The sequence below is a fragment of the Manduca sexta genome, chromosome 5 (genome assembly GCF_014839805.1).
Source record: "Manduca sexta isolate Smith_Timp_Sample1 chromosome 5, JHU_Msex_v1.0, whole genome shotgun sequence".
Taxonomy (NCBI): domain Eukaryota; kingdom Metazoa; phylum Arthropoda; class Insecta; order Lepidoptera; family Sphingidae; genus Manduca; species Manduca sexta.
In genome coordinates, this window is record NC_051119.1 from 5278753 (window position 1) to 5303853 (window position 25101).

Below are 25101 nucleotides of genomic sequence, written 5' to 3' on the forward strand. Positions count from 1 at the left end.
ATTATATTAAAAAGCGATGAACATCCAGAACCTTCTTGCCCCATCAGCCATCAGTTCTGCGAGCTATGTGCGCCGTCCACTGCCCACTCATATCAGGTTCAAACAAAATAAAAACAACAATATTTCTTAAATTTTTCGTTTATTTATATTGTAATGTATTACAAGATCGTTCGAGACTTGACAACATTAACTTAAACCTAATGACAATAAAAAAACTATTATAAAGAACGTTACTCTATTGGATATTGCGGTAATAAAACCATAGATTAATTGATAAACATATCGAATATTCAAATTAATTTTGAAAATCCAAGAAGTTTATCGTTTTCGAAAGAGTTTACTTATTGTCTATGACAGACAAGCAGGCAAAGACATCCAGCGTGAGGCCAAAAGATGTCCAGTATAAGCTTATTGAAAAAGTTTATTAATTTTAATTCTAAAAGACTAACGCTAAAGACTGTAAAAAATATAAATGCAAAAGACAAATGTGGTTTGACAACTTGACATCAGCTGTCAGGGTGACAGCGTCAATCTGACAGATGTCACGCGTCAAACTTTAAAAACGTTTTGTGACTGCATTATCTTAATATAAAATACATGATATTGTAAGCAAAAACATGAAGTTTCCATTAATTTATTCATAATAAGGCACCTCGCGTTTTTGGTTTAAATTTAACTTACTTTTTTTTTCTAATTTTAAATATTGAAATATAAGAATTCATTTAGCTAATGCGATTAACCTGATAATTTACAAATGTAAACGACTACTTTTAATTAATTGAACTCAAAAGTAAGTTTACATGAAAATTCTTATAATCATCAGCCCATTATACCTACTTCATAACTAATTTATGAAAGCATGTGCGTCGATAAAGAAAAGCTTGGAAACAAAACTAGATTTTTTGACACCCATTTAACAATCTATACATGTATTATAAAACAAAGTCCTCTTTTCTGTTTGTCTGTATGTTATCGATTTTCTGTTGTTAACGATTTTTTATGAAATTTGGCCTCGAGATAGTTTAATACTCTAGGAAGGTTATAGGCTACTTTCAATCCCGGGAAAATATACAGCGGGATTTTTATCCCGGAAAACATCATCGCGCGGACGAAGCCGCGAGCAAAAGCTAGTGTCAGATAATATTAATATCAATGCTAGACATAAAAGTGATATCAGATAGGTGATTGCTTTTTGAAGTTAACATTTTTTGTTGTAACAAACATAATACTATAGAGTCTACGGTATAGTCTTAACGATACGCTTGCTTTCTTGTCTATGTATACTCGTCTTAATAGGCTGATGATCGTAATAGGCTTATAAGTAATAGCCAACTTAAATCTAAAGATAGAAGACCGAAAATTATCTTTAATATGGCATTACAATTCATAAATACATATTACATAATTAATTAAGAGATCAAAACTTATGTTTTTGTCGTATATTTAAATTGGAACGTTTGTCGAGCACTTATTTGTTTCAATTCAAAATAATAATCGAAAATGAATAAATTTACGGTCTTATTAAAATTGGAATTAGATTTTTGGATTTGAAACTAAATAACTCATAGTCGGGTTTGTATCAAGATATAAAAATATATTTATTGAACTTTGTATGCTGATTTAACGGCGAATGTAGGAATCGTAAACACATAAATCTCTTTGAAGTAAATATGCAAATACTGTCTCAGATAGTTTCTGACGTGTGTCAGAACACAATTCGTTCAGAAAACAAAGTTACCAGTAAATATTTTGAGGTTTGCGTACCGCGTTATATCAAACTGAAATATATTTATGTATCTTGATACGAATATTGTATTTATTATGTTATTGCAGATTTTATTGGACTTAATACTCATGTAAAAGATTAAATAACATAACTACAAATATAACGAAATTAAACCTATTTCTTCCTGGTTTCAATGGAGATGGGCCGGCAATTTTTTTACAAGCGTCAACAGATGCTTGATCCAAGTACTGTATTGTAGGTACGGTTAGCAAGAACAAAACTTAAGTTTTGAATTTGTTCGGGTTTTTGTTGCTAATGGGTACAATGTATTGAAAAAAACCCAGTCAATATCAACACAAAATAATAAATTATAAAATAAATATAGTCCAATAAAAATCTGCATTTCTTCAAAAACTACACCACAATATGGTGATAAATTATGCATTCTACTTCCTCCTATCAATAATGCCAAATAGAACTTGAATTACAAACTGCATGGCAGTCCATTGCGCCTGAGACAGGATGTTGTCTCATAATGCCCTGTAATTACGCTACAATGTACTTCAAACCGGATCACAACAGCGCATGGTCACTGTAAATTGCGGTAAAAAAATACTATTTTTATTAGGAGCCAAAACTTCATAATTAACAACTTCATTATGATGTCGACTTCTATTATGCAACTATTATGTGCATATTTTTTAATAATTGAATTTCCATTTCAGAATTATAAATGTGGTGTGGTTTCTGAAGTATTCTAGAACATTCTCTGGTGACTGTCACCTATATTGTAATAAATTCGTTTGTTCGTATGTATCCATCGCAGTTGTGGACTCCGACGTCATGTCTTCTTGACATTCGTGGACCTGGAATTAGAGATAATAAATTTTAAAATAGAGATATAAATTTTTAAAATATATAATTATGAAAATGAAGCGATGGCGTCATACATGTAACTAGTTGTAAGAACAGTTATATTTCTGCAATATATTATATTTCTTACTCTATTATTATAAATGCGAAAGTTTATGTAATTGTTACGTAGTTTGTTAAGTAAAGAGCACAAACAGTTTAACGTATTTAATTGTAATTCAGTATAGATCATGTCCTAAATCACATACACTTTTAATCCGGTAATTTGCTCTCATGGAAAGTAATGGATTTTTTTAAATAGATGGCGTTAGTGTCCTTATGTTGTCATGGATACCTACAATGATCTAGGCAATTTTATAGTGGGAAAGGCTTCTCTCGCAGGCTAAGCCGCTAGCAACATCTAGTACTTGATATATTGTGTAGCGTTTATTTCCAATTACAGTGGGATAGGTGCAGATATTAGAAGAAGGTAAATAAAGTTATGAAATTCTACATCTATCATGAGATGTTGAGTTCTTTAAAGGTAAGAATGTCGTGACCGCTAGAACGAACAGGATATCTTATAAATGCAGTGCAATTGAAATGTCTATTTGCTTTGGACATTTGTATCTTCCTGGATAGTGACTGCACACAAGGTGTTAAGCCCGCCATAGCCCACGTAAGTCGCGTTCCGGGATCAATTTGTATATCCAGTTCAAACTGACGCAATTGTGTTGACTGGTGAGGGGTGATCTCTCGTCTATTTGGTTCTCACCATCTGGTGCCAGCCCCGGATCTAAGGCGGGGCTAGCCGGTTCCCAAGGCCGGGCGGCGAATTCAGAGGGCGGCAAATTCAAACTTGGCCGACGAATTCATAATATCATTAGTGCAACTTTGACTACTGAGACATATAGTACAATCAATACTAAAATTATATCCCGCGGAGCGCAAAATGATGAAGATGACAATGGTAAATATATAGGTGGGCGGCATTTTCCAAATTGTGTCCCGCCACGAAAATATTCAAGATCCGGGATTGTCTGGTGCAGTAAGGTCTTATGCCCGTACATAAAAATATCCATTTATTTGCTAGCATGTGCAAAAAATTTAAAACGACACCGAACGGGAAAGCTGATATAAAAGCCGTCATCAACAGCAATTTAGCTAATTGAATCTAATATACTAATGTTGGGCGCGCCGGCTCGCCCACATTTCGCGCGGAAAATGAAATGTTCCACGAATTATAATCAGTGGTGACACGCGACTATCAAAATGTGATACTTGGAATTCATTTCATATACCTAAAGACATTAAACTATATAGTTATAGATTGGACATCAGAGACAAATTTTGGTCTACAAGTTATTACCAATTGGTAATGTCGCTGTCTTATTTGAAATGTGTGTATGACAAGATGTCACAGCGTCATTATCTATATATATATAAAAGAAAGTGGTGTTACACTATTTTTAACTCAAGAACGGATGAACCGATTTGGCTGAAAATTGGTGGAGAGGTAGCATAGAACCAGGAGACGGATATAGGATACTTTTTATCCCGGTCCCACGGGAACGGGACGTGACATAAGACGTGGTATAAGAAAGCAAAATTTGGTATGGAGATAGTATAAGACCCCAGGAAGGTTATAGGCTACTATCCCGGGAAAATATATGGCGGGACTTGTATCCCGGAAAACTCCTTCACGCGGGCGAAGCCGCGAGCAAAAGCTAGTATATTAATACAAAAATAATATATTTACACAAAATATGCTAATATTCGCATTAAAAACATGCAAATTATCATATGGAAAAATATGAAATATTTTACATTAAGGTTTTGCTATTTCACGGTAGATTAAGTAACCATTACATAAACGCAAAATGATTGTATAACAATCTTCCCAATGTCCGCTCTGTATTATAATCTTAGAACTCTGCATATACCATTATATACTGACTATAGAGATATTTGAAATCTATTTATTATACTAGAACATTGGTGAAGTATTATGGCATGGTTTTTGCAGTTCGGCGTTGAAAACATCTGGTAGGATATATCTTATATCCGCCCGGATAGCGACCACAGTACACAAGATGTTAAAACCCGCCATAGTGGGCCACGTAACTGTGTCGCGTTTCAGGATTAGCCTGTGTATATCCAGTTCCAACAGGCCGACAAAATTGTGCCGGCCGTCAAGGGGTAATCATGTATTGTATTGGATCCCCACTCCACTTACAATCAAGTGATGTGGGATTACAGTGCCCGTATAAAAAAAGAAAGGTAACGTTTTTATTACAAGAAATTAGGTCTATATTTAACAACACAGCAAGATATAAATTGCCATCTTTTACAATCGACAGTCATTTCTGTTGCAATGACCTTTACAATTTGCTAATTGCAACGTCGATTCTTCAAAAGACTAATAAGGCAAAGCCTGCAGTACAAAGCGGCAACATTAGCCTACGATAAACACGATAACATTCTTAGCCATACCTGCAGATGCAACTGAAGATTCATCTTAGTTTGCAATTTAAATCAACAAATGCATTCGCATCGTGATATGCCATCGTATATACAAAGATTCGCAATGCCGTAATTGATTTGTATTACCCACTCGATTTCATATTGAAAGGGATATTTATATGAAAAGGTCTGAGATTAAGTGGTGTAATACTAGCTATATGGTGATGGTAGAAAGCTTGTCTACTGCGTTACTCGTAACATTTTAAATGTTACAGCACAAAGATCATATGGAACTACTTATTTCAGCACTGGATTATACCCCAAACAAAAGAGCGTTTGGCTACCACAGTAAGTATGGAATACTATTGCTATACATCACGATAAAGGCAGCTTGCACAGTCCTAGAATCAACTACTGCACAATACAAAGAAACTATCTGTGTCCCAGGGAATAAAAGTAAAAGAAGATACTCACCAAGAAATTAAAGATACAGCGTCGGCACTCTCTTCTGCGCTCCCAGCGACAACTTGTTTCCCATCTTCTTGTATCCCTCGTGTTTAATTCTAGATTTTGGTTTCTCCTCAACGGGACCGCCCTTCAGTTCCCATACTAAATTCGTCAGTGATTTCGGCCTGCTGAGCTTTCTGGACCTTTTTTCTGGTAGTTTAGGTCCGTTACCCGAGTCGCCAGACGTCCTGCCTCCAGAATGGCTGGAGTCTAACGTTCCATCCAGTTCCATGGCTTGGTGGATATTCGAAAGACTTTTGTACCGTATATTGAAGATGGGTGAGTCACCTTTGATTGCTTTTATTGGACTAGCGAGCGGACTAGGCGTTTCTTTCGTCGGTGAGTTACTTTTCTGTCTGAACACCATCTTGGTCTTTCCGTTACTCACATTATTCTTGATGTACAACTTAGGTAAATTAGGTGCTGGGGCGATAGAACACTTCTCTTTGTAGACAGTGACCAGTGGTTCCTTCGGTGCGACTGATTTACGAGTTCTTTTCTCAGCTTTCTGGATGTTTAAGGGTTTCTTAGTTGGTATGGTTTCGATGGGCGGCGGTTCCGGTTTGATTTCGGCTATCAAAGGCATGTGGATTGGCGTCGCGACGGGAGATGACGGTGACGATTCGTGCCTGGGCTCATTTGAGTACGAAGCCTTGATATTCTTAGGCAATGGAGCAAAACCTCTGACGTAGTCGTAAATCTGGTCGATTTCATCGTATTCGTCAGGGATGCTGTTCTCATCTCTATGACTGCTGTATATGTGATGATGTCGTAAATGTTTGTGCTGGTTAGCCGAATCTGAGGAAGCGCTACGTCGGAGGAAGTATCCAGTTTTTACTATAGACGGGGCGTGCAATGGACCCGTTAAGACACGTTTGGGATCACCCAATTTCCCTTCTAAAACATGCATCCTATCAACCACGTCTACCAACAACCGACTGCACTTCTCGACTAGTCTAGAAAATTCCATGAAATTCTTAATCTGTTCCTCATTCTTACATCTTTGCATTTTCAATGGCGCCGCCAAAGGTAAAGTTATTAAAGCGTTACCTTCTTTTTGTAGTGGGAGTGCGAAAACATGATCCTCTTCAAACATGGATAGCAGTCTCAGTTCCGGTACAAAATGACTTGCACTCTTTAGGCCTCGAGGTGGGGTTCCGTGTACTAATCTCACAGTAATAGGTAATCGTTTAGTCAGCAACGTTTTTGCTGTGTGAACACCACTTATATTCTCTTCCTTAGCAACAGCAGAGAACTTTCCCCTCTGATCCAAACTTAACAGCACAAGATCGCCCTTTGAATCGTTACATTTCAAATATTTATTCTTGCCTAAAAACGTCTCTCCTCTTGGCATTATAATTTCCCCTGCTGGTAGATTTCTAGCTCCATCCGCAGTGACGTTACCATCTAAGTCTGTTTTACCGCAAATCACTCTGATCGGATCTCTTACCAAACATCCATCATCTAGTTTTCTTCTAGCAAGCTCTGCTACTGTTTCTATACATCTTACAGCTCGTCCTTCCTCGCTTAGCAGTTCGAAATAGCCTTTGTAAGAATCTGGGATAGCAAGTCGTGGCCCAACTGGGACCATGCGCCTTCCTTCTTTTAATTTTATGGCCTGGGCGATGATTTTCTTCCTTTTCCCAGCGGATACGAGGAGTGCGGTGCTCTGAAGCCCAGGGCTGGGGAGAGTGGGGACACCAAGGCCGCCATATTGGCCCTTGATGATCTTGGCGACGTTGGGTAGTCGGTTCTTGATGACGAACTCGCGAAGGTAGCTGCCCTCGTCGGACCAGCGTGACGCTGCGACCACAACTTGGCCGTCTGTGGCTGCCATTGTTGGGTTTTGTCACATCTGGAATAGTAGAAATAGTTTGGTTAATTTTCTGTTTGAATAAGATTTTCATATATTTATTTTATTGATCTGGAAACAACAAATTAAATTGATTTATCACATTTGCTTGGTTTAAAAATAATTAAATATTAAAATTGTACGAAACGGAAAAATCTGGATTTTATAATGATTCGACATCTATTGTAAAATATATGTATGAAATGATATAATTTCTTGGACCTGTAAAATGTTATACATTACTTAGATTATTAGAGTATACTTTTTAAAGCTGACTTTACAATTAATAATAAGTATATTTTTTTGACTGGCGAAAGAAAAATGAACCAATTACCACATACGGATGTAAATACCATATAAAAAACCCTCATCAAAATAAATGTTCAATCGAAAACGACGAAATTTCGACCTACGTCAACAACTCACATTTGCCTTGACTTATATTTGGTTGTAAAATCGAACTGTTGTTGAGATATTTCGACTTCCTCACACCTGTATTAGCGATATAAAGTCGTAAGTAATCGTAAATGTTCGGGTTTGTGTCGGTGATTTGGCGGTCGCTGCCTTGTGGGCTTGGGCATACTGAACTTGCTATATAGCTTAGGTATGGTATTGGCATAAGATTGTCTATATGTCTTTTGCACCTTTAGAAAACTTATTGATGATTTAATATAATGGCGATGTTATTGGTAAAGATATTGCAATACTATTCTTTAGAAACATTAGTTATTGACAATTTAATATACTCGACTCCTTGGTTTAGTGTTGCATATAAAGTTTTTGGGTTTTACGCGCGATTGGATATTCTTCGGGGTTTTTACTTCAGACAAGTAGCTAGTCATTTAAACTATTTTTTTCCACGGCAAAGAGAGCGTCTTGCACCGGAGTAAGGTCCAGAATGTTGACTGACGAGAAATGTTTACACCACACTAATTGATGCCAATGTGAGCCTGTTTGTAACCAAATATACACAGTCTGATTTTGAGATCATATCCACGTTACCGCTATAGCAAGTTTTACATCTTGCGTTTAGTGGTTGTTATCTGGGTAAATAGAAATATGTTCTTCGTAACATATTTGAAAACATGTAAATTCGCGCTCTTTAGGTAATATTTGAAGAACGTTTATTTCTAACATAAATTCATACAAACCATAAATCATTTTCGACAAACATAAAAACAACAAAAAAATAAATAAAAACACACAGTTAACAATATTAAGTATTCATCGAATTTGTTGCAATATACAGCTCAGCATAAGCTGTTAACCAGCACAGATTTTCAACTGTACCCCACTATTATCATAGCACAACAAATATTCCCGAGCGTTAATAAATATAGCTTGCTATAGCTTGGTGCGCGCAAACCTAATCTAATGTAGAGTGGGAAATGTACAGTTATGTCATAAATGTGTAAGAATTTGTTAAAAAACCGCGATATCGACGGAAGTGTGATTACCTGAGCGATGCGGAGAGTAATAAATATTACCTGTACCACAGGCTGCACATACCTACTTATTGACTGCCTCGGCAGTGTTCTGAGGTCCTGGGTTCGAATCCCGGGTCGGGCAAAGTGATATTTGGGTTTTTATGTTCAGTATCAGTTCGAAGTCTGGAATTTGTGCCCGATATGGCGATAGGCTCGCCCCCTATCACATCATGGGACGGAACACACTTGGCGAAAAGTGGGTACCTTGGTTGCGCCTATGTTTGTGTTTATGATTGATAATAATAATAATAAATAATAATATCAGCCCTGTATTATATACTTGCCCACTGCTGAGCACGGGCCTCCTCTACTACTGAGAGGGATTAGGCCTTAGTCCACCACGCTGGCCTAGTGCGGATTGGTAGACTTCACACACCTTCGAAATTCCTATAGAGAACTTCTCAGATGTGTAGGTTTCCTCACGATGTTTTCCTTCACCGTTAAAGCGAACGATAAATTCACAAAGATAGTGATTGATAACAGAGGTATATTAAAGTTAGTGCAGATGTGTTTATGTGTGAAAGGATTAATGTGTGTCTATTTATTAGATCATAAAGATATATAGATATATTCATTAATAAGAATGAATAATCGCAATAAATAAAAATTGCACGCAATCCCTATTTGGCACTACAAAATGTTTGTAATATATTATGTAGAGTCAGTCGGTCTCCATAGTTGTGTGGCAATATAAGAAATTCTGAAACACTGTTGCCTTTTATTAAACCACCAATAACCAGGCAAAAATGCATAAATCTGATACTTGTATTTGCCCGGATAAAACCTTAAACAAGTTGTAAACCTCCGATTCAGCCCCACGTGGACGCTTTTCGGGATCAACTTGTGTATACCCGGTTTCTAACAGGCCGGCACAATTGTGATTATCAGTCGACTTTCTGGACCACTCTCACCATTAAAAGCAATGTGCTCATTTTTTCGTACACGAAAAACTGTTACCAGAATTTTGTTGGTTCGCACACAGAGAGGCCACCTTATAGGATAGGAAACAAACAGCGGGTCTTCCGGGAAAAGCCTTTCACGCTAGAAACTTTGATATTTTTACCAACATTGTAGGCATTCAAACCTTCACACCCAAATAAGGTCATTGTACACGAACAATAGCCGTTGATGTAACGAGCGTTACGCACCGCCGACTGTTGCCCCTGCGCACCTATCAAGGACGATATGTGGAGTATGTGAAACGGCCTTTCGTAGGTCATCATTGGGGGTCATAATTCTGGTATAATTCACGTCATATCCTGCGCAGATCTAATACGTTCATTTCGGATTGCCGTCTCATTGGGTTTTTTATTTAAAAAGTTCAATCGCAGCTCGAAATGAGGAAGTTGGCGGTGTGATACCCCCTTGCCTCGGAAGGCACATAAAAAGCCTTTGGTCCTGCGCCTGATCTCTCTCCGGTCATCTCGGATTGCGTCTAACCGAACTATGTGAGTGAAGGAACAGAGAGTGCTTGTGTATTGCGCACACTTGTGCACTATAATATCTCCTGCGTATCTGGCTGATATCCGTTGAGATTGGCTGCTGTGGCCGAAATTTGGCTACGAGGGATTCATAACCTAACTTGTACACTGGTGGGTTAGCAAGTCAGATTGGAGCATTTTTCCATCTATTCAGCCTTATATAATTAGAGGGGTAGGAAGAGAAGCAACCAGGGCACTAATTTTTAGACAAGTGTGTTGCCATGTTAGATTATTGGCCACATATTCCGGACTCCGGGTTGATACTGAGCAAAAAACATAACATTTCCCGATACATGATAAAATTCTTAGTTTACCCGATTATTTGTTAATCTAGTAATTAAATAATTGTATTTATTGAATAATTTTATACAAATATAATAATTTATAATCATCAGAATAATACTCTATGCATTTGTATGTTCTATGGAAATATAATAACATATCGATATGGAAACAAAATAATAAAACATTGACGCTTCCATTATGAGTCGCATGCACCATCGGAACAGCGTGTGCGCAGTGACTAATAAATTCCGCAACACAAAATATATTTTTGGACATCTGGCCTCAAAGCTGCCATCGTATACATAGTTTTTGAGCATATGTTATCTCAATTTTGACTGTATCAGAACACCTTGCATGACCTTTGCACACCTGTCCACACTTAAAGGTTGGGCTGTTTAAAAAGTAATAAAGTTTGGTTTAACTTAATTATACACGAGATACTGTTAATGTACTAAATACGTTATTATTTGAAGGTTCATGGTCATATTTCGTATATATTATATAATATCAGCCCTGTATTATATACTGGCCCACTGCTGGACTCAAGCCTGTATTACTGAGAAGTATTAGGCCTTAGTCCACCACACTGGCCTAGTGCGGATTGGTAGACTTCACACACCCTTAAAATTACTATAGAGAACTTCTCAGGTATGCAGGTTTCCTCACGATGTTTTTCTTCACCGTTAAAGCAAGGGATTATTCAAAAATAATACATACATAATTATGAGATTTGACCTGATATAGAGAAGTGTGGAAAAAATAAAAAAAATTGAGTTAAAATTATTTGCTTGGTTTAGTAAATTATGTTTAGGAGGCGCGATTAAAAATATAGTATGATTTAACATTTAAAGTATGAAGACTGTCACACGCAGGATTCAGGTACAATTCCGGGTCACGCACCTTTGACTTTTCGAATTTACGATGCTGATTATTGTGGGCTTTGGTATTGAAGAAAAGTATCGTGGAGAAATCTATACAGTTTGTTTTGCTTTTTTATAATAATGTTATGTACTCGAAGCCTTTGATTGTCAATTAGAAAACTCTAAGATAAATAATAATTTATTACATATGGAGCTCTAATTCTTCTAATCAATAGAACTAACTTGAGTGTCTCGGTGACGTAGTTGTAAATATACAAGGTCCGAGTACGACTATCAACGCTGAGGCCCTGGGTTCGAATCCTGGGTCGGACCAAAAATTAGCGACTGGGTTTTATTTTAAAAGTAAATCAATTGCAGCTCGGAATCAGAAAGATGGCGGTGTGATATCTTCGGAAAACACGTAAAGCCGTTGGTCCTGCGCCTGATCTCTTTGCGGTCATGTCGGGTTGCCGTCTCACCGAACTATGCGAAGGAACAGAGAGTGCTTGTGTATTGCACACACTTGTGTACTACAATATCTCCTGCATACTTGGTTGATTTTTGCCATTGACTACCGTGGCCAAAATTAGGTAGCAAAGACTCAATCAATAAAAAAAATAAAAAATAAAAAATAAAAAATTCACGTCGAATTGATAACCTCCTTGATGGATTATGAAAGAAATAACTTAGGATTGTAAAAGTATTAGAGGATTTATTGAGAACAGTAAAGACTAGACAATGACAATAGAGAAGTATATAAATTTCTAAATTTAAAGCGGCATACTGCCAGTACTAATATAGCTCACATTGGTTATTGTTTGGTTTATACTCTTTGTAACTATACAGTTCCAACACCTGCCCTTAAACTAAACAATCTGTAAACCAAGATGAGAAATACATTTAAAATGTTTGTCTTTACTTAAACATTTTGTCAGGACATCAGCTGGCATATTTTCAGTACACAAATACTCTAATCTAATAATTTTATCTTTTACAATTTGCCTCACATAATGATGCCTGATATCTATGTGTTTACTACGACTATGATTGATTTGACTATTACAAATTTTCTGTGCTGACTGACTATCATTAAACAATGTCACTGTAAAGTTTTTACCTAAACATTCGCACAGAAAACTTTTAATGAATTTAGCCTCCTTTGCTCCTTCACACAACGCCATGTATTCAGCCTCTGTACTTGATAATGCTACGGTTCGTTGTTTACGACTTTCCCATGACACAGCTGCGTTCCCTATTTTAAATACATAACCAGTGTAAGAGCGCCGGTCTAGCTGATTCGATGCCCAATCAGCATCCACGTATTCAGAGATGGATATATGAGATTTATCATATACAATCTTATAGTCTATAGTCCCTTTTAGATAGCGTAAGATTCGCTTGGCTGCTTTCAAATCCAAATTTCTTCTTAAACCCCCACTTGTATTTGACCGCCTTTTTATTTGCAGGCAATTGTGTCAAGGTCCAAGCTTTGTTTTGTTCAAATGATTTATACTCATCTTCAATAGCATTCCTCCAGTGTTCCTTTTCTGGTCCCGACAGCGCCTCATCTATTGTCTGCGGTTCTACACAAGGACTTTCTACAGCTGTCATGGCAACTACCATACTTGCAGTTTCTTCATATTCTGAATCACTTTCCGGAACCTCAGTCATATCCGGATTCCATGTGACATCATGGGTATCATCGACATAGCTAGAATCAGAATCTGAAGAATTCGCAACATATATTTTAGTAGGTGAACTGGTGCTATTATTTTCAGTCGTATTTATATCATTCACATTATCATTAGTGAGATTCATCTGACAATCAGTAATAGTGAAATTTTCCTGATTTGTTTTCAAACCTTTGTACATTTTCTCTTCTAAAAATTGCACATCTCTAGATTTGACACATTTAGAGGGATTTTCTGGATCAATTAACCTATATCCCTTTGATTCATTACAATAACCCACAAACACAAACTGCTTACTTTTTGCATCTAGTTTCTTGCGTTTTTCATTGGGAGTCAAAGCATAAGCCACACAGCCAAATACTTTCAAATTAGATAAATTTACTTTGTTACCTGACCATTTTTCTTCAGGAGTCACGCCCCGAACTGCTTTACTTGGTGACTTATTTTTAATGTATATTGCCGTATTTAGTGCCTCTGCCCAAAATCTTCGGTCTAGTCCTGCTTCTTGCAGCATACATCGCCCTGCCTCCATAATTGTGCGATTGGCCCGTTCTGCCACGCCATTCTGCTGTGGTGAGTACGGTATAGTCGTCTGATGCTTGATGCCATGCTCTTGAAGAAAACTCTGGAACTGTTTATTAACATATTCACGACCATTGTCTGTTCTTAGCATTTTTATTTTCAAATTGGTTTCATTTTCCACAAGCTTTTTTGAAAACTTTAAATACCGACAATACTTCATCTTTACTTTTAATGAAATATCCAAAAGTCATCCTTGTAAAATCATCTATAAATGTCAATAGATATTTAGCACCACTAAATGAGGAAACTGACATTGGCCCACACAGGTCAGAATGTATAAGCTCTAGTTTCTCAGTAGCTCTATTATAAGATTGCTTAGGGAATGGTAATCTACTCTGCTTACCCTCAATACAAGCCACACAAGGAGTATATTCACTAGGAGTATAATTAATTCCGCTAGCCATACCTCGTTGTAGTAGATCCATACTTCGCTTATTTAGATGCCCAAGCCTACGATGCCATAACTGCTGCGATGACTTTGTCTCACACAAATTCGCAATCTCCGGTCGTTCTCTACCTGACGGTTGGATATCTAGTCCATTCGCAGTCACTGAGTAACTCGTCGCACATAGCTCGCGTTTACTAGTCGGCTGCTGACATCCCACGTCTAACTGATAGACACCGTTGACCATTGTAGCGCTGGCAACTGCAATCTTACCACAATAAATGTTACATTTCTGTGCACTAAAATGCACTTCAAGTCCCTTTGAAGCCATTTTCCCAACAGAAATAAGGTTTGTTGACAATCCTGGAACGTAAACAACATCACATAATTTTGTATTTTGAGTTTGTCCTTCTAATAACAAGTGCACTTCGCCATGTCCTTCACTATACATCTTTTCTTTGTTGGCTACCGTAACCAACCGCGGTGTGTCCACAACATAATTTTGTAGTAAATATTTATTATTTGTCATGTGACAGGTCGCGCCAGAGTCCACATACCAAGCATTTGAATTGACATCCGTAGATAATGCAGTTAATAGCGTTCCATTCCACGCTTTTTCGCATTTTTCACTTTTGTTGGTCTTATTTGGACAGTTCTTAGCATAGTGATTCGGCTTTTTACAAATATAACACTTGTTTTTGTAAGAAGTTTTGTTTCCACGTTTTACATTCCGGTTTGTAAACATTGCACCTTCTTCGTTCTTGTCAAAGTCTCTGCGTAATTCTTCTTGTAGTAATTTACTCTTCACTGTCTCACTACACAATTTAATGTTCGAATTTTCCAATGCCATTATAAGCGGGTCGTAGTCTGATGGCAAACCGCTTAATATTAAAATCGACAGGAAATCATCATCCAATGGAGCATTTATATCTCGTAATTGTTGATCTAGATCGGTGATCCTTAGAAGATATGCTTCCATGTCATTAAATTGTTCTAATTTCAATCCTAACATTGTACGTAAAAGTCCTAGTCGTCTACACAGCCCTCTATCTTCATAGGCCGTTTTGAGGTTATTCCAAGCCTCAAAACCACTGGATGCATTTCGTACATGGGAAAAAGACGACGGTTGCACCATTAGACATATTTTCGCAAGTGCCCGTTGTTGTTTGCGAGCATCATTGTCTTTGGGGACACCCGCCTCGCCATCAATGCAATTCCATAAGTCTTCATGAATCAAATACATCCGCATCATGAATTTCCAATTGCCGTAATTAGATATACCGCTGAGTTTATCAAAATTTACAGATATTCCAGCACTTATAGCTGTAGACGTTGAATTGCCAAAAAAAATAAATAAACCATTGCCGGTTCTGGCAAAATATTTTTCGGCATAGCGTATTTTTTTATTAATATTTCTTCGAAACTAATAACGTACAGTTAATTACCACATATCCTGGGCCCATAACCTGATGGATTATGAAAGAAATAACTTAGGATTGTAAAAGTATTAGAGGATTTATTGAGAACAGTAAAGACTAGACAATGACAATAGAGAAGTATATAAATTTCTAAATTTAAAGCGGCATACTGCCAGTACTAATATAGCTCACATTGGTTATTGTTTGGTTTATACTCTTTGTTACTATACAGTTCCAACACTCCTCCTTTTTTTGAAGTCGGTTAAAAAGACCAAGTTTTAATTATAACCAATATTTGATTCCGCAAAAACCCATCAAAATAAACGTATAATCTGCGAACAACGTTTTAAATCACGACCATTAAAAACAATTCCATTTTCAAACTCGATCGGCTTTTTATCAGATAAATATTCGTATAATGGTAAAAAATGTCGAATCATCCGGTAAAAATATGATTTTGTACATTTATCGTCACGACTGTGCCGTCACGTTCACCATTGTACTGTAGATAATATTGCATCTAACTGTATCGGAGAGCTTGTAGACAAATAAGGAGAGGTTGGTGTGGCCACGAAATGTGCTGTTCAGTTTGTGAAATATTTTTATGAAGCTTTTATATTTTAGCCGTTCAGAAACGCGTGTGATATTTGAGAGGTTAACAATAAACTTAAGTATGGAAGCAGGGCGTAAATAATCCGCAATACTGTTTTAACTTATTATAAGAATGGGACATAAACGGACGAATTGCGGTTTTGTTGCATTAAAATGGTTAATGTTTTTTGGCATCTAAAAGCAGGAAATAATTATCGATTAAGTCACTTAATGATAAATATCGCCTACAAACTTCTACACTAGAAGTATTCTTAATGAATAAGCAACGGGGCATCTTTCAAGACATGAATTGCTAAGATTTCTAAATTGTAACAAATTGAAAACACCGTAAACCAGAGACATATCTCTCCCCCAAAAGAATAACAAGTCTTACAAATACAGAACCTACGAATCCACATTTCGAAATATCAGCCAGTCACTTTTAAACTATTCATATAATCGCTATCCGCTCCGCTTACCCGCCATTTCTCTAGCCCCAAACTCCGAGAATCGTCCGCTGGCCCGCTAAACAAAGTTCCCATGGCTCACTGATTTACGATCGGCTGATTTGTCCTGATCTAGCCCAATTTGGTCTCAACGCTTACGACGTAATTATGAGAGATGCCGCGGTAATTGCTTTCGCTAATTTATGGTATGAGGTTTTATGGTTAACTGAGTTTAACTCGCGGTTTCGCTCGGGTGAATTATTTTTACTCATTATAAAACAAGAGTGGCGATAGCCCAGTTGGGTGTGGAACGGACTGCGAAGCGAATGCCCGCAGGTTCAAATCCCAAGGGCACACACCTCTGACTTTTCTAAAAAACTATGTTCGTATTCTTTGTGAATTATCGCTTGCATTAACGGTGAAGGAAAAGATCGTGAGGAAATCTGCAAACCTGAGAAATTCTCTATAGGAATTTTCGAGGGTGTGTGAAGTCTACCAATCCGCACTAGGCCAGCGTGGTGGACTAAGGCCTTATCCCTCTCTTGCGTAGAGGAGGCCCGTGCCCAATAGTGGGACAGTATTATAATACAGGGCTGATATTGTTATGAAACAAAGTACTCGGCTGCTTCTGTATGAACGCGATAAACTCAAAAATACCGAACGGATTTCGATGAAATTTGGTATGGAGATAGTGTGAGACCCTGGGAAGGATATAGGGTACTTTTTATGGCGGAAAAACGTTTTCTTGTTTGAAACCGCGAGCAATTTGTTACGGAGATAGTTTGAGGTACTGCTCGCCTAATGGGTCACTGGTTATTATTTAAAGGTGTATTATGTGGTTTCATTTAGTGAAATAAAGCAACTACTTACTTCCAATATAACATATTGGCAATCTTTGCTCTACTTTATAATAAAAAATGTCAATAGAAAGCTACCGATCTAGTTTCATTTTTTCTCAGATTAAAAGACGCATTTTCTAGGACGGTATAGTTGTTTCATCATCATCGTTATCCTCACCCGCCCGTTGCAGTCCACTGCTGTATATAGATATCTCCCAAGGTACGCAAGAAAGCCGGTGGACGTAGGCATCTCCCAAGGTAGGCCACAAAGCTCGGTCTGCTGCTTTATGCTTTAGTTGTTTCATAATGCTTAGTAATTATGCTGGCTACATTATCATTTAAACTGGATTATAATAGTGCATAGACCCTGCTGCCTGGCGACAGAAATAGAAATCTCTCGTACTCACTCTGTCAAACCCTAGCATACACGAATCCTATCTAGTAAATACCTTTTAAGTTCAGGACTTGATCCAAAGCAATTCAGCTGTGATGTGAGATCAAATACATTCTAATATAAAATTTTATCACAAATATTAACATATTAAAGAGGATTTATTTGCATATTAATATAAAGAATTTAATGTAACATCCGCCGACCTTTAAATGATCTATAATATGTCAGTAGATCTGGATGAGTGCATTAATACTGCATTCCTCAGATGAGTATAATAAGGTCAAATATTGCTTGAATTTCGTGATTTATTCTATTATTTTTCTAAAACAGCCAACGTTCAATTGATGTTATTATTTCCACCTTCTTTTAACATCTCCACGATATGAAGAAAGTAATGGGATTGGAAATTGTAGAGAAAGGTTTGGAAATGGGATTGATTCATGAAATTCTTCTGTATAGCATTATCCCGACTTGGTATTAAAATCGGTTACAATGATCAAATGAGATCTTTGGGTTTCGTTTATTGATGAATTGAGAGTAATAAATGTAATGTTTAATTCTGTGGGTACTGTAGTATTTATTTCTACATATTTTTTTGTTTATAGTAGAATATATTTTATATCCGCCTGGATAACCACCGTACACAAGGTGTTAAAACCCATCAAAGTGGACCCGAATTTGTTCCGCGATGCCGCGATCAACCTTTGCATATCCCATCCAACAGGCCAGCATAATTATGTCGACTTCTGAGGGGTAATCATCTCTCGTCAGTCGACATTTTATTAGACCCCACTCCATTTACCATCAGGTGCAGTGGGGTCACTGATGTGCTGAAGAAATACATTATGAACCTGATAGTTGCTGAGGTTGCTCAAGTGACTATCAGTTTTATAGCTTTGTAAAGTTTTTAGCAACACGTTGTTTGCGTCTGCGCATCTACTAAATGTGTACAATAAAATGAAAAGGCAATAAAAGTGTAGAATGTAGCACGTTTCTACAAAATTTGAAGTAAAAGTGTAGAATTTATTGAGAAGTATAAAAGTTGGAACGTCCAATTAGAACATGACGAAATTGGATTCTGATGCTAATTGAGTTGTTGAGAGAGACGATGTAATGTAAGTGATGTCGAAAATATAACTACGTGATGAATGAATCTATGTTTTTGCCTTAATGGAATATCGCAGCGAATATGAGATTACGTATAGGGAGCGATGAGCTGAAGGTAGTGGATGAGAACTTAGGAGTAAGAGTTGTGAGACCACGTACAGGGAGCGTAGTGTGTGACGCGCGGGCCGGTGGAGCGACGAGCTGAAGGTAGTGGATGAGAGCTCAGGAGCGAGTGTTCTGGGACTATGTACAAAGGTTGCAGTGTGTGACGCGCGGGCCGGTGGAGCGACGATCCGGAAGTAAGAGCTCAGGACCACCATAACACGATCAAGGAGCGCCATATGACAAGGCATCTTAGGAACAACAGTTAACCATATTTATTCGCACCTTTCTTTAATTTGGAAGTGTTACAATGACTCCACTGTTTTCGACGTTACACCAACAAGATAAGGTCGAGAATAAAACAATATTCCAACTGATGCGCAGTGTTTGATAATTGTGTGTAAAACTGTAGATTAATGAACATATTTGACTCGCTCTGTTTAGCATACAGTCGAACAGTCACGGTCAGGAATACAAGTAATGAAGCATGCCTTTACAGCTATACACATTAGCATATAAACTAAATTTTCTAGATGAACGCAAAAAACCTAATGGCGTACCACTGGGTGACTGACAATAATTTTCCAACCTTGCGCTGTTGGGTTATGGTCTAGTTTTATACAGCGAGTTTATTAGTTCGCTTTGATTGTTTTTGAGTTGGCAATATCGACGCGCGCCTGTTTTTACAAGCTATTGAATAATCTATAATCAAATTTTTAAATGAAATTATGTATCGAGACTTATTATTTTTGAGTGGAGTGGCCTTTGGGTACCTTTCACCCACATACTAGTAAAAGGCGAATCAAGGACTATGTACTCTTGCCTACTTTTTTTTACAATTGAATAATCAAGCAAACAACGCAATGCCTATTTTTGCTGTCAAGCAATAGTGTGTAGTTACTGTTATGTTCCGGTTTGTAGGACATTGTAGCCAGTGTAACTACTGGTCATAATAAGACCTAACATCTCATGTCTTAAGATGGCGAGCGCAGTGGAATACCAAACAATACTTTGTAATTCAAGGTGATGGGGTTTCTACTGTTTATGGGCGGTCGTATCGCCTACCATGAGGCGAACGGCAAGCTCATTCCGTCATTTAAAGCAATAAAATGAAGCAAGACGCTCGAATAATGGTATATACAATTTAGTAGAATGGCAAGTAATTTAGTAAGTAACGCATAGGTACTAATTAGGGTTGCCAGATTTTTTTTTCAGCCTATAAGGGAGAAATGCTTAAATGGGCAAGAAATACGGGATTGCGGTTTTTTTACACGAGACAAATAAGAAACAAAATTGCTTTGTGACATATTTTTTTTTAATATTTTTCCGAAGATCGGGTCAGTTTTAACATAATATGTACCTATTTCTAACAATCAATTCTATTGTAATCATATTTAAACACATGTATCAACTCGCTTTTTTTTAAATTTATCAAAAGCCGAGTCGTATTGATATGCATGCGAAGATACGAAGGTTACGTGCGTGAGTACTTGTCAATCGTAGATCGATCGAGGGAGTCTGTGCCGCCAGGACATTTTAAAATATGCTCAAAATACGGGACGTCCCGGTAAAAACGGGACGTCTGGCTACGCTAGTACAAATCAATGTGACTAAGTGTTTAGAGAAGTTTAGTTATTAGTTTAATCGCTGTTCGGCAGAATAACTAGCGCAAACCGTAATGGATAAATGGTTGTATCACTCAGAACTGATCAACTAATTGATGATGATTTTCTAGCCGATTTAAGCCGCGGCGACTGTAAAAACTAGACAGACATATTTAACTCGGACAAAGACTGGGTACTTCTTTTTTAAATGTTTTTTATTGTTTTGAATGATGAGACGAGCTTGCCGTTCGCCTGAAGCTAACTGATACCATAAACAGTAGAAACACCATCCAACATCTTGAATTACAAAGTATTGTTTGGTATTCCACTGCGCTCGCCATCCTGAGACATGAGATGTTAAGTGTTATTATGTCCAGTAGTTACACTGACTGCAACACTTCTTCTAAATCTCTTTTTTTTGCGGATTTCTGCGCGGTTTTTATATTATAATTTTCTATTATTGCTATTTAAGCAATTCTTCAACGTCTTAACGCTAAAACATGTTTATAAGTAAGACTGTATTACTCTAAAGTTACATCAAATGCAATATCAAAATATTTCCACCCGCCCGCAATATTTATTTACCATCGATCTGAGTATGAGTGGAACACGTTCCGCGGACGAGTCGCGGGACGTGTGTCGGACACGTTCGCGACCGGTTACAACTGGTCTTCCTGTACGGTAAAAATGGCAGGGCCATTCCCAAGCCTTGGGCACACGGGTCGGTTTACAACTTTCAATCAGACGTTATGATTTCAAGGCGAACGATTTTGTGTTACTGTCTATGGTTTAATATCTTCAGTGGCATACATTTCCTGTACGTGGTTTCATTGCTCCTGTGGTTTCATCCACTACTTGAGTTGGTTGCTTCACTGGCCCGCGCGTCACACATTACGCTCCCAGTACGTGGTCTCACAATACTCTTCCTGAGATCTCATCCACTAACTTCGGCTCGTCGCTCCACCGGCTCGTGCATACGTGATCTATACACTCGCTCCTGACCTCTCATCCACTACCGACAGATCCTCGCTCTACCAACTTGCGCCTACTACGCTCCCTAGACGTGGTTTCACTATACTCGCTCCTGAGCTCTCATCCACTACCTTCAGCTTGTCGCTCACCGGCGCTAGCTCACGTGTCATACACTGCAGTCCCTGCACGTGGTCTCACAACACTCGCTCCTCTCTCTCATCACTAATGAAAGTACAGACTTTCAGTTTGCCGTACACCATCCAAGTTTATACACAAAACTGAATTTTAACTCTCACGCATTAGAACTTAAATTTCAATCTACAAAACCGGGATATTCCATAAATTATTCAAATTATTTCAGAGGGTTACTCGTACACCAACCTCGGATGCAAAAAAGTCTGAAATCACATGATCGCACGCATACAATTTCGTTGAATTAGGTCCCAAGTGCAGGACATTCACCCCGCTGTCGGGTTCGTACAGTGAAAGACAAGAAAAAGGTGCACACGGATTATTATAGTTAATACCAAGTTCGCGTGTATGAATTGTAATTAATGTGCGAATGTCTTTTTGCCAATATTGAATTGTCTCGTGGGATTTGCGGAGTTTTTGTTTTCCTAATGTTAGGATAAGGGCTGTGGTTCTAACGGTAAGTGCAATTATAGATATTAAACTGTCGGAAGGAAATGGTTGACAGTAAGTGGTCTGAGAATTATTTCCTATATTTCACTTATTTTTTAGGTATAAAACCTATACCATTCGCAATAGTTTAACTGAAAAAGAATCCAAAAACGATTGTGTGCATTCTATACACGTAAATTAACCACTTAATACCCTCTCTATTTCAAAATCGTATGAATGTTATACGTAAAAATTTTCAGTCTTTTAAAAATATTATTTTATTATTATTAGTTACCAAAAAAACTTTGACAAATTTACTTTTATTTTGCCCGTCAAAATATTTTGATTGTTTACGATACATTGTAAATTTTTCTTCCAATTTCAGATTAAATATTCAGCTGACCATTTCTCCGGGCCAGCAGTGTCTACGGGTTATAAATCCCCGAACGCATCAAGTTAGTGCCAGAGTAACGGTGCGTTGAGCCTTCCAGTTCTACGTCTTATTAAACTGGGATGAAACCACGATTTATTACCACTAAACTCCTGTATGAAGACATGGACGTATATAAAATTTTCAATTTTGTCGGTCATATTAAATTGTATGTCATTGCATGGTATGTAATTGCATTTATAATATTAGTAGAATAATATGACAAAAAAAAAAAAAAAAAACTGAGAATATCCCTACATATTCTTCATCAACCAATTGTTGGTCAGGTTGTTCTTCGACATAGACCTCCCCTAGTTACTTCCATCATCTCTGTCACAAGTTAATTTTCTCCTCCCTTTTGTCCAACCATCTTTTAATTTGTCTTCCCATTACTAAGGCTATAAACTGTGGATAATGTAATTGCTTCTACAATTATCTCCGATATGTAATTTCACTTTTATACATTTAATGGTACAATTGTTTTTTATCCCAAACTAGTTGACTCGGCGAACTTCGTACTGCCTAACAGTCGACATATTGACATTAATATTTATACGATACTAATGTCACTCAATTGTATTGCCTTCCTGGAATCCCTTCACTGCACTCAAACTTTATGGTATGGTATTAAAGTTCAAATTGACTTTTAAGTATTATTACGAATCTTTTGTATGGGAGCATAGAAAAGTATTGTTTTTAGATATTTTCAAGCATTTTTTTCTCTCCGTAAGGACCATCCTCGTACTTCAAGGAATATTATAAAAAAGAATTAGCGAAATCGTTTCAGTTGCTCTCGAGATTTGCGCTTAGACACTCAACGATTCATTTTATATTATAGATAAATAAAATAAAAATAACTATTTTATAATTCGACGGTATGATGGGTCAAAATGAAACCATATTAAGTCGAACGTAGTGGAGCGATGTTAACACTTTGCGTGTGTATCTGGGGCCCTAGTGGTCGCGGCGGGTAATTTCTTCCTGGATGGCTTAGTTATCATGCGCCTGAGTTGTATACTGAAGCGATTTTCATGCCATTTTATTCTGAATTGAATTTTGACCACGGCTTTTTAGTTAAAACGTGCATGAATTGTGTAGATACAAGTTTAATATGGTGGGAAAAATTTAAATCAATTCAGAATCTTGAATAGATTATTTGTAATCTGTTTGTGTATGTGATTTCGGGTAAGATGCCCGGATCGGAAAGTGTCCAAAACGAGTGTGATCCAAAGTGATGTTGGACTTTCCTACTCCATTTATAAGTCCGGAATCTGGAATTTGTGCCTAATATGGCGATAGGCTTGTTCCCTATCACCTAATGGGATGGAATACGCACGGCGAAAAGTGGGTGCATTAGTTACGCCTCTGCCTACCCCTTAGGGGGTACAAGGCGTCAGTGTGTGTGTTCTGTACGATGAAATGATTGTTCCCTACTGCTATATCACATGATAAGATGATAACTTACTAACAAGCAACGCACTGTGTCGTTTGACTACCTACTGCCATAAAAAAATACACATTTTTTACGAAGAGATTGTTCACTTCTCAATTAAGTTAAGTTAAAATTTATTTGGTGAATGATATTCTGTATCCCAATTTCCAGTTATCATTTCCAGTTAGTGTGCTTGTTACGCACTGACAAATAAACGTGTGGCATAGAAAACAAGGCCCCTAAAATAAAAAATAATATAAAATATTCCAACCGCTCTCCGCTTAACGCTCGCACCACAAACAAACTCCAGATTGATTGAGATGAGACTCTAATTTAACGTTAATTGAACTCGTATTTAACGGGTCTTATATTTAATAGTACCGTGAGTGATCTGAAATAACTCAAGCGAGTAATGGACCATATTTAATCATGTTTTTTATGTTTTAAATTACACACACATCTTATATTAAAAGGATTTGACAGCCTCGGTGGCTTAGTTGTAATGCGTAGAAGGTACGAGTACGATTACTGCGTTCTGTACTGTACGGTCCTGGGTTCGAATGCCAGGTCAGGCCAAAATAGAGACTGGGATTTTTCATCATAAAAATGGCTGAGTTGCAGCTCGGAGTCAAGAAGTTGGCGGTGTGATGTCCCCGTCACTATTTTAGTTTTACGTCTGATCTTTCTCCGGTCATGTCAGATTGCCGTCTCATCGGATTATGTGAGTGAAGGAACAGAGAGTGCTTGTGTATTGCACTCACTTGTGCACTATAGTATCTCTTGCTTGGCTGCTCTCTGTTGAGATTGGCCGCCGTGGCCGAAATTCGGCTACGAGGGATTCATCTATTCAAAGAGTAGATAAAAGCGCAGTCAGTGCACTTACTTGTCGTAGTATGTGACAGACAGAGCGTTTATTGACGAAAAATGTTTACCTCACGCCAGTCAATATAATTATGCCGGCCTGTTCGTAAGTG

At 37.5% G+C, this 25101-nt stretch overlaps 1 protein-coding gene across 3 annotated transcripts in view; it reads right to left on the reverse strand.

Annotated features, from left to right (window-relative positions):
• Window positions 1-122: 122 nt before the first annotated feature.
• Window positions 123-25101, reverse strand: part of LOC115452510 — a 103983-nt gene continuing 79004 nt past the window's right edge. For all 3 annotated transcript variants that reach the window (XM_037443904.1, XM_037443894.1, XM_037443898.1), the window contains 2 exons: window positions 5516-7403; window positions 123-2592 (listed from right to left, as the gene is read on the reverse strand). In XM_037443904.1, coding sequence (XP_037299801.1) covers window positions 5523-7385 — 1863 coding nt within the window. In that variant the 5' untranslated portion in view covers window positions 7386-7403 and the 3' untranslated portion in view covers window positions 123-2592; window positions 5516-5522. The remainder of the gene's footprint in view (window positions 2593-5515; window positions 7404-25101) is intronic.